Source organism: Camellia sinensis, chromosome 5 (assembly GCF_055761805.1).
Source record: "Camellia sinensis isolate YWXY chromosome 5, ASM5576180v1, whole genome shotgun sequence".
Lineage (NCBI taxonomy): Eukaryota > Viridiplantae > Streptophyta > Magnoliopsida > Ericales > Theaceae > Camellia > Camellia sinensis.
The window spans coordinates 178,309,478-178,318,925 of record NC_138965.1 but is presented as its reverse complement, the minus strand read 5'-3'; the positions used below and the strand labels follow the sequence as shown (position 1 = coordinate 178,318,925).

The 9,448-nt window shown below is 33.5% G+C and overlaps 1 protein-coding gene across 1 annotated transcript; it reads right to left on the bottom strand.

The window, feature by feature from the left end:
- Window positions 1-3,297: 3,297 nt before the first annotated feature.
- On the bottom strand, window positions 3,298-3,907 carry LOC114287496 (non-functional NADPH-dependent codeinone reductase 2-like). Its single transcript, XM_082872349.1, has 2 exons — window positions 3,594-3,907; window positions 3,298-3,502 (listed from the first exon to the last, which is right to left on the bottom strand). The coding sequence occupies exons 1-2, from the start codon at window positions 3,905-3,907 to the stop codon at window positions 3,298-3,300; spliced, it is 519 nt and encodes a 172-aa protein (XP_082728475.1).
- Between the last annotated feature and the right edge of the window lie 5,541 nt (window positions 3,908-9,448).

The window sequence follows — 9,448 nt, the reverse complement described above, 5'->3', positions numbered from 1 at the left end:
ACTGCACATATAAAATTGGTTACTGTGCTGTTCATTGTTGTCATCACAAGTCGAGATTGAAAACTTAGCTTGGAAAGGTAGATTGAAAACTTCTGTTTTTCTGCATCACATTGGTGTATTAGGTGGAAATGCATACACTTTGTGTGTTTTCTGTAAGCCTGAGGCTGAAGATTTGAACCATATGTTGTTGATGTGCCAACCCATTTGGCGAGTATGGTCAGCAATTTTGAATTGGTAGGGCATCCAATGGGCTATGCCTAACTCAGTGAAAGGAATATTGCATTGGTGGTTTGGACACAGATGGGAAAACAAAATTCTGAAAGGAAGATATGGAAGAGCAATCCCACTTGCAGTTTTTTTGGTCAATATGGAAACAAAAGAATAAATGTGTTTTCAATGGCTGCTATCTTGTTATGGAGGAATTGTGTGAACTTGTGAAAACGAGGATTGTTTTCTGGGTAAAGTTAGGCCCCGTTTGTTTCCAGAGATAGAATGGAGGGGATTGATAGTGAGGGGATTAATAGTGAGGGGATTGTTAGTGAGGGTCGTTTGTTTTCAGAGATAGAATTGAAGAGATTGATAGTGAGAGGATTAATAGTGAGGGGATTATTAGTGAGGGGATTGATAGTGAGGGGATTAATAGTGAGGGGATTGATAGTGAGGGGATTAATAGTGAGGAATTGTTAAATTATTTTTATATAAAATAATAAAACAAATAAAAAAATAAAAAAATAAAACATTAATATTTTAAAAAAAATTCCCAATATATAAAAAATAAAAAAATAATAAAAAAATTTCTAATCCCCTCACTATTTTTCTAATACCATCTCTACCTCCTCACTATGAATCCTCTCCCCCAGGGTATTAGTAATACCAAGGTATTAGTAGTACCCTCTCCATCTCTCAAAACAAACAAGGTATTAGTAATACCAAGGTATTAGTTAGTCCCAAGGTATTAGTAGTCCCAAGGCTATCTCTCAAAACAAACACCCCATATATTAGTCCCAAGATATTAATAATCTTAATCCCCTTGCTATAACCCCAAACAAACGGGCCTTAGTTTCTTAGAGCATCTCTAGAAGTCTTTTCATTTCACCAAAAACTCTACAATAGCAAGCCAAAGGCTTAAATTTCTTCTGAGCCTCTATTTGGCAAGTTGGTTCTTGGGCTTTTTTGGCTATTTTAGCCACAAAAGACAAAATAGGCTATTTTAGCCATAACAAACAAAACATCACATCCAACCCATAATTATTACATTCTTCTCTCACAAAAAAACTCAAAAAAGCCAAAAAGCCAAAAAGCCCTTCCCAAACCAAGCTTTTAAGCCCAGGCTAAAATAGCCAAAAAAGCCAAAAAGCCAAAAAGCCAACCCACTTCCCAAACGGAGGCTGAAGCTAAACTAACATTTTGCTACAGTACCTCGCTAGGAAAGACGAGGTACTGTGCATTGGCTCTTAATTTTTTTTATCCTTTTTTAATTTAAACTTTTGTTTCTAAGAATATTTTAATAGAAGATATTTAAAGTATAAGAATATTTTAATAAAAGATAGTTAAAGTAGATAGTTTTGTTGGAGTGTATATTAAAAAATGACTAACTAAAATAATAAAGTAAAATTTTTAATAGCTATTTTGACTGTCCTTGTTGGAGATGCTCTTAGAGCTAGTTTTGCTGGTAATAAAAAAATAAAATAAAAAAAAGCTTAGTTTCTTAGAGCTAAAGTAGAGGTGATTAAACATCAAACATGTTGCTTCACAACCAGAGAATAACTTTTTTATTAATGTTGTATTCAGCAGCTGCAAAGATAATTAATGTTAGAAGTGTGGTTGTGAATGTTGTGTAGCCAACTTGGCAACGTTATCTTTTTTGTTGGGATTTCTTGTTATCTCTCTCTCTCTCCCTTTGTAATGTTTGATTATTTTTAATTTACTTTCTTTTTGACTATCCAAAAAAATAAATAAAAAATACAGCTGCAAAAGATAAAATTTCTAAACATGGCAAAAATTTCAGTAACATATTTAAAGAGATGAATTAAATAGTTGAATCTATATCATAATCTGATAGATTTCATCTGTCAAAAATAGAACACTTACTTGATTGACAGCTGGAAGCAGGGACGGACATATGCGTGGACCAACAGGGGCACGGCCCCCCTCTAAAATAAAATAAAAAATTATATTATATATTATTTTTTAACCTAATACTAATAATATATAATTGTATAGGAAATATGCCCCCTCTTTGGTGCTGTTTGGTGTAGCTGTTAAAACAGATTATAGATTATAGCTTAACAGATTATAGATTATGACTTTAATCAGAAGCTGTTAATCTGTTTGGTATAGCTGTTGGATTATAGATTTAAGTTGCTGTGTAGTGTTTGTTACATAAGCTGTGAAGTAGCTTTTTCAATTAATTTTTATTTTTTATTATTCACTATTTGTCTACATTTTTCATAAAAAATAATAATAATATTTTATAGTCCATTTGAGTCTTTTTCTATTTTTTAAAAAATAAAAAATAAAAAAATCTAAGAGTATAACCGTGAATTAACATGTCCACAGCAGAAGCTGATAATCAGAAGCAAGGGGTGAGCAGCTTCTCAGAATCAGCTTTTTTGACTTAAAATAAGTTGTTAGAATCAGAAGCTATTTGAAATAAGTTTAACCAAACAGTCCAAAATAACTTTTTAAAAGCTAGAAGCCATAAACTGGCTCAAAAAAGCCCCACCAAACACCCCCTTTCTTTTGTCATTGTCAAGTAGTATGGGCCTCACCTATTCATTAGATGCCCACTCCTTTTCCTTCGTCTCTTCTTTCCAAAAAAACAAAACTGAACACAAAATGAAGAATAAACTATAATTAAAAATTCACTTTGCTCATTCATATATTAAATATATTTTTTAAAGATTTTTTGCTTGGGTACATTAAGAAGAAATTGCTGAAAATTTTATTGCAGAGTTAATCATTGAACACTTTCGAGATATGAAAAAACATTGAGTTCAATTTGATAGATGATTGAGTTGATTTGTATAAAGAATTATTTAATACATGACTTTACTTTTATTCATATATTAAATTCACTAAATATACCTATCTAAAATATAAAAAAAACTTCACTAAATATATGATTGTTTTATTTTTTATGTACTAATTTAATATCAAATTTTAGTTTATTTTTTGAATTCAAAAATAATAATTCATATCAATTCATATAAAAAAAAAAATTATTATGTCTTGGCCCCCCACAAATGAATTCCTGGTTTCATCCCTGGCTGGAAGGATCTATGATGTGAGAAGTAACTATCGAATCTTCTTGCAAGAGAAGTTGCTAACTCCTATATGCTTGGCGAGGCCGAGTTTATGACACTCCTCCATAGCTTTCCAAACAGCCTTGAAGTCCATGGGAAGAAGGTCCTTATTACTGAGAGGCACCTCGTAGCCCCCAGACTTCAAGCTGATTGGGAAGTGAATGGGATATAGATCTAAATACTCCAACCCAAGTCTTCTAAAATACATGTAATAAAACATAATAAAAATCAAGTAGTAGGTATAACTTTGTTAATTATTAGTATATGAATGAAAATTATCTATCTTACTGCAAGGTATTTTGCAGTGCTGGGAGGACACGGTCAGGGTGTGCATCGGAGCACCAAAACTTTGATGTGATGAAAAGCTCAGTGCGAGATTGAATGAGGCCGAACTGTAGAGCTTGTGCTATGATTTCACCAAGGGTCTGCTCTGAATGATAAATTGCAGCAGCATCAAAGTGCCTATACCCGAGTTTTAGTGCATTCAAAATGGATTCTTTCATGGTTTCTGATGCACCAAAAGACCAAGTAGCCGTTCCGAAGCCTACTATTGGAATTGTCGCATTAGTTGAACCAAGTCGAACCTGTGGAATGCTTCCCATTTTCTATTGTTCTTGATTGATTAATAATATTACACAATAAAATCTTGTTCACAAACTAATATATAGAATCATTATCAGCATGAGAGTTGGCAGGGAGTGCAAACCTCAATTAGGCCTCAAAGAAAATGTCAATAAGAATTTTTTTTATTATTTAAATTTTTTATCAACTTTATGACACTTTTCTTTCAATGCAATCTATGCAATTTTTTGAGGTGTAAATTACACACGTCTCTGTACTTTGCTTCTTATCACAACTTTGGATTTTTCTTCTATTTTAGGACAATATCAGTAAGAGGGTTTTATTTATTTATATTTTAATATTATTGACTTTATGAGACTTTCAGTGCAATCTATACAACTTTTTTAGGTGTAAATTACACAGCTAGTCTAATTACTTTGTTTTTTGTCACGACACGGATTTTTCTTCTTTTAAGCTGGCCTACTCTAGTTACTTTGGGTGTGGTTGATAACGTTTATATTTTTAATTTATATTTATAAAGATTTTATAAATTAATTTTTGTTTTTTTTTAAAAAATATAAATTCCAAACACATTTAGTAATTGATAAAATATTTTAAAAATTTTAAAAATATGAAAAAGAATGAGAAATGACAAGTGGTGGCAAGTTGCGGCAGAAGACGGTGGTGGAAAGTAGTGACGGTGGGTGGTGGGTAGCTGGTGGTAGTGGTGGGTGGGTGGTGACGGTGGCGGGTGGTGGGTGGTAGCAAGTGGGTGGTGGTGGCGGGTGGTGAGTGGTGGTGGCAGGTGGGTGGCGGATGGTGGTTGGGTGGTGGGTAGGTGGGTGACCGTGGCGGGTGGTGGGTGGTAGCGAGTGGGTGGTGGTGGTGGTAGTGGCGAGTGGTGAGTGGTGGTGGCAGGTGGGTGGCAGATGGGGAGTGGTGGTGGGTGGTGGTGGTGGTGGGTGGTAGCGAGTGGGTGGTGGCAGGTGGGTGGCAGATGGTGGGTGGGTGGGTGACCGTGGCGGGTGGTGGGTGGTAGCGAGTGGGTGGTGGTGGTGGTAGTAGCGGGTGGTAGTGGCAGGTGGGTGGCGGATGGGGAGTGGTGGTGGGTGGTGGTGGTGGTGGATGGTAGCGAGTGGGTGGTGGTGACGGGTAGTAGGTGGTGGTGGCAGGTGGGTGGCAGGTGGTGGTGGGTGGGTAGTGGGTGGTAATGGTGGGCGGGTGGGTAACGGTGGCGGGCGGTGGGTGGTAGCGAGCGGGTGGTGGTGGTGGTGGTGGCAGGTGGTAGTGACAGGTGGGTGGCAGATGGGTAGTGGTGGTGGGTGGTCGTGGGTGGGTGGGTGATGGTGGTGGATGGTAGCGAGTGGGTGGTGGTGGTGGTGGGTGGTGGGTGGTGAGTAGTGAGTAGTGGTGGCAGGTGAGTGGCGGGTAGTGGTGGTGGTGGCAGGTGGGTGGCGGGTAGTGGTGGTGGTGGTGGGGGGTGATGGGTGGTGGTGGCAGGTGGGTGGCAGGTGGCTGGTAGTGGTAGGAATGGCAATGGGGGGCAATGGGGTGGATATTAATTCCTCATCCCCATTCCCCTATAATAAATTTTCCCCATTCCCCATTCCTCATTCCCCATGGGTACCACCCTCCCCATTTTTTAATGGGTATAGATTTTCCCTAGCCCACTTTAATCCCCTTTTTTTATTTTTTATATTTAATGTTAACAACCACTTTTTTTTTTTTTTTTTTTTTTTTTTTTTTTTTTTTTTTTTTTTTTTAGTTCACAACAAAAACTAAATATACCTTCAATCTTTTTTCTTTCTTTTTTAATATATTTAATGTTAACAATTTATTTTTATTTATTTTTTTATTTTTTTTAAGGTTCACAACAAAAGTTAAATATACCTTCAATCTTTTTTCTTTCTTTTTTAATATATTTAATGTTAACAATTTTATTTATTTATTTATTTATTTATTTATTTATTTTTTAAGGTTCATAACAAAAGTTAAATTACCTTCAATCTTTTTTCTTTCTTTTTTAATATATTTAATGTTAACAAATTTTTTTTTTTTTTTTTTTTTTTTTGAGGTTCACAACAAAAGTTAAATATACCTTCAATCTTTTTTCTTTCTTTTTTAATATATTTCATGTTAACAACCTTCTTGTTTTTCTTTTGTCTTTTTTTTATAAAGGTTTTAGCTAAATATACCTTCAATCTTTTTTCTTTCTTTTTTAATATATTTAATGTTAAAACCTTATTTTTTTATTTATTTTTTTATTTTTTTAAGGTTCACAACAAAAGCTAAATATACATTTAATCTTATTTTATTTTATTTGGTTCAACAACAAAATCAAATACACATTAATTAATTAATTAAAAAGTTTCTTTTATAATAATCAAATATATAATTTGGAGACAATCAAAAAGTTTGTTTGAAGAAAGTGTTATAAGACTCATATTAAATTGCATCAGGGCATAAACAAGGAATTGTTAGCCACGGACAATTTAGACATTAAATCATCTTTCTCTTAGCAAATTTGAACAATTCATTTTAATTTATCCAAAATCTAATTATACCTTTAACAAATCTGAACCACTCATTTTAAGATATCTATGCATTACCACACCTAATCCATCCTCCATCTTCTTCCTTTAGTCCCCCATGAATTTTTTTGTTTGTTACTTTTAAAAAACAAAAAATATTTTTTCAATTAAATTTTTACTAATTTCACAACACCGTCACCACTATTCTCACTTTCACTGTCACACTACCATCACCATAGCCACTACCATCATCACTGCCGCCATCACCCCACCACAATGTAACAATTTCTACTTTCACCTTCGTTCCATCACCACCACCACCAAATATAAAAAAAATATATTTTGAATTTTTTTTATAAAAAATATTTTTCATTAAAAAATATTTTCTATCTAAATAAATAAAGCATAACATTGTGAAACAAGTTGATTTCAGTTAAATCTGTTCATAACTAAGAAAAATTCTTTTAATTTAAAAAAAATTATTTAGTATGACTTTGTATCCCCTTTTTGTTTTTCTAGTAAATAAATCTTTGTACCCATCATTTCTAACCAATCACAACTCATGCTTGTTTTGATTCTCTACAATTTCCTTATTTTCAAATACATTCATATATATATATATATATATATATATATATATATGTTGTATAAATTGTGTGATAACATAAAACAAATAGATTCATACTCGTTAATTGAAATTTCAGAACAAGCAAACCATTCTGAAAATTACAATACACAACAAAATAAAATAACATAGAAAAGCAAACCGAAACCTACACTAGACAGTGTCCTTAATTTTTTTTAAATAAATTTAAAAAATTCTAGATATGCATAAAATTTGACAAGAATAATGTGACAATGTTAATTAATGTGTATTTGATTTTATTGTTGAGCCAAATAAAATAAAATAAGATTGAATGTATAGTTTTGGTTGTGAATCTTAAAAAAAAAAAAAAATGGTTGTGAACGTTAAAAAAAAATTAAAAAAAAAAATTAAATTAAATATATATTTAGCTTTGGTTGTGAATCTTAAAAAAAAAATAAAAAATAAAAAATTGGTTGTGAACCTTAAAAAAATTTAAAAAAGAAAAAAGATTAAATGTATATTTAGCTTTGGTTGTGAATCTTAAAAATTAAAAAAAAAATGGTTGTGAACCTTAAAAATAAAAATAAAAAAAGATTGGAAGTATATTTAGCTTTGGTTGTGGATCTTAAAAAAAAAAAAAAAAAAAAATGGTTGTGAACCTGAAAAAATAAATAAATAAATAAAAAAAGAAAAAAGATTGAATGTATATTTAGTTTTGGTTGTGAATCTTAAAAAAAAAAAAAAAAAAAAAAAAAAAGAAACATATGGGGAAATTAGTGGGTACCCATCATCAACCCATCCCCTGTGGATATTTAAAGAATATCACCTACCCTACCCAATGGATAAAAAAAAGAAGGGAAAACCCATGTATTTGGGTTGGGTCTCCATGGATACCCACAGGGTAGGTTATCCATTGCCATCCCTAGGTAGTGGTGGGTAGCTGGTGGTGGCAGGTGGTGGATGGTGGTGGCAGGTGGGTGGTGAGTGGTGGTGGCAAGTATGTGGCGGGTGGTGGCGGGCGGTGGATGGTAGTGGCGGGTGATGGGTGGTGGTTGCGAGTGGGTGGCAGGTGGCTGGTGGCTAGTGAGTGGTGGTGGTAGGTGGTGGTGGGGGGTGGGTGATGGGTAGTGGTGGTAGAAGACAGTGGTAGAAAATGGTGGCGGGTGGTGGCTAGTATTGGGTGGTAAAAAAAAAAAAAAACTCAAAATTCAAAACGAAAACACATTTTTTGTGTTTTTATTTTTTGGCCAAATTTATAAATTGAGACTACTAATTTATAAATCAAAAATTTTACCAAACAAGTTTGTATTTGAGTTTTTAAAATTTTTGTAAATATAAACAGAAAACGTAAGTGTTATCAAACGACACATTTGCTTCTTGTTATGACACAGATTTTTTATTTTTATTTTTTTAATGACAATTTGAAAAAAAGTATGAGCTTAGTCTAATCATGTAGGTAGCTGGCTTAAGTAACTTATGGGTCTACCAACATGACCCAAAAGTTAAACTCTCCCACTTATAAATCGAAGGGTCCATGAATAGTGACCCATATACATTGTTCGGCTTTGATACCATTTGTAACAACTCATTACTTGTTGGTCCAAATAATCTGTGGGCCTACTAACATGATCCAAAACTTTAAGCCAATGGTGTCTTATATATCCGCCATCACACATTCAAACTTTCGATATGAGATGGGATCGTTATAGGAATACAGAGAAAAAAAAAAAAAAAAAAAATCCTCCTTTGATCTCCGTAAAAGACCAGATTGAAGCTTTTTTTTATCAATCCTTGTGGGAGGTTATACCCCGGATGCGATGGCCAGTATAAAGGCATTGAAAAATCATGTAATTTACTTGGGATTTGTTTATTTGGTGATTTTTTTTTAGGTTTATTTTTGCCTTCAGTAATTTTTTTTTTAAAACTTAGATTAAGCTCAACGAAGCCCACTACTGGATTGCTTCCCATTTTCTATTGATCTTGGTTAATTAATAATATCACACAATGAAATCTTGTTCATAGACCAATATATAGAATCACAATCAGCATGGGAGTTGCCAGGGACGGCCAACCTCAGTAAGGCCTCAAGCAAAATGTCTATAAGAGGTTTTTTTTAAGGGTAATTGCAAACAAGTGGTATTTTGACAAAACATTTATAAATTTATGGAAAAAAAAATTATAACTTTAATTATCAAATTTGATAAAGTTTACCACTGAGTTGTACACTAAAGTGCAGTTTCTCTCTCTCTCTCTCTCTCTTTTTGATTATTATTTATATTTTAATATTTTTTGATATTTTTTTTGATAAACGTGTGTTTGAACCAATTTATGTGCACCTCGACTAATTTCAAGACCCTAAAATTAACGACCGAGATGTTTGGCCTTTGTGGGATTTTACTATGCAACCTCTAAAGTAGTAAGCCCTCTGGTTGCCTCTCCTTTAACTCTGCGACCATCTTGGGTAA

Coding starts and splice junctions, on each gene's coding strand:
- LOC114287496 (XM_082872349.1), bottom strand. CDS start 3,907: ATGGGAAGCATTCCACAGGTTCGACTTGGTTCAACTAATGCGACAATT. Junction 3,503..3,593: donor GCACTGCAAAATACCTTGCA/GTAAGATAGATA, acceptor CATGTATTTTAG/AAGACTTGGGTTGGAGTATT.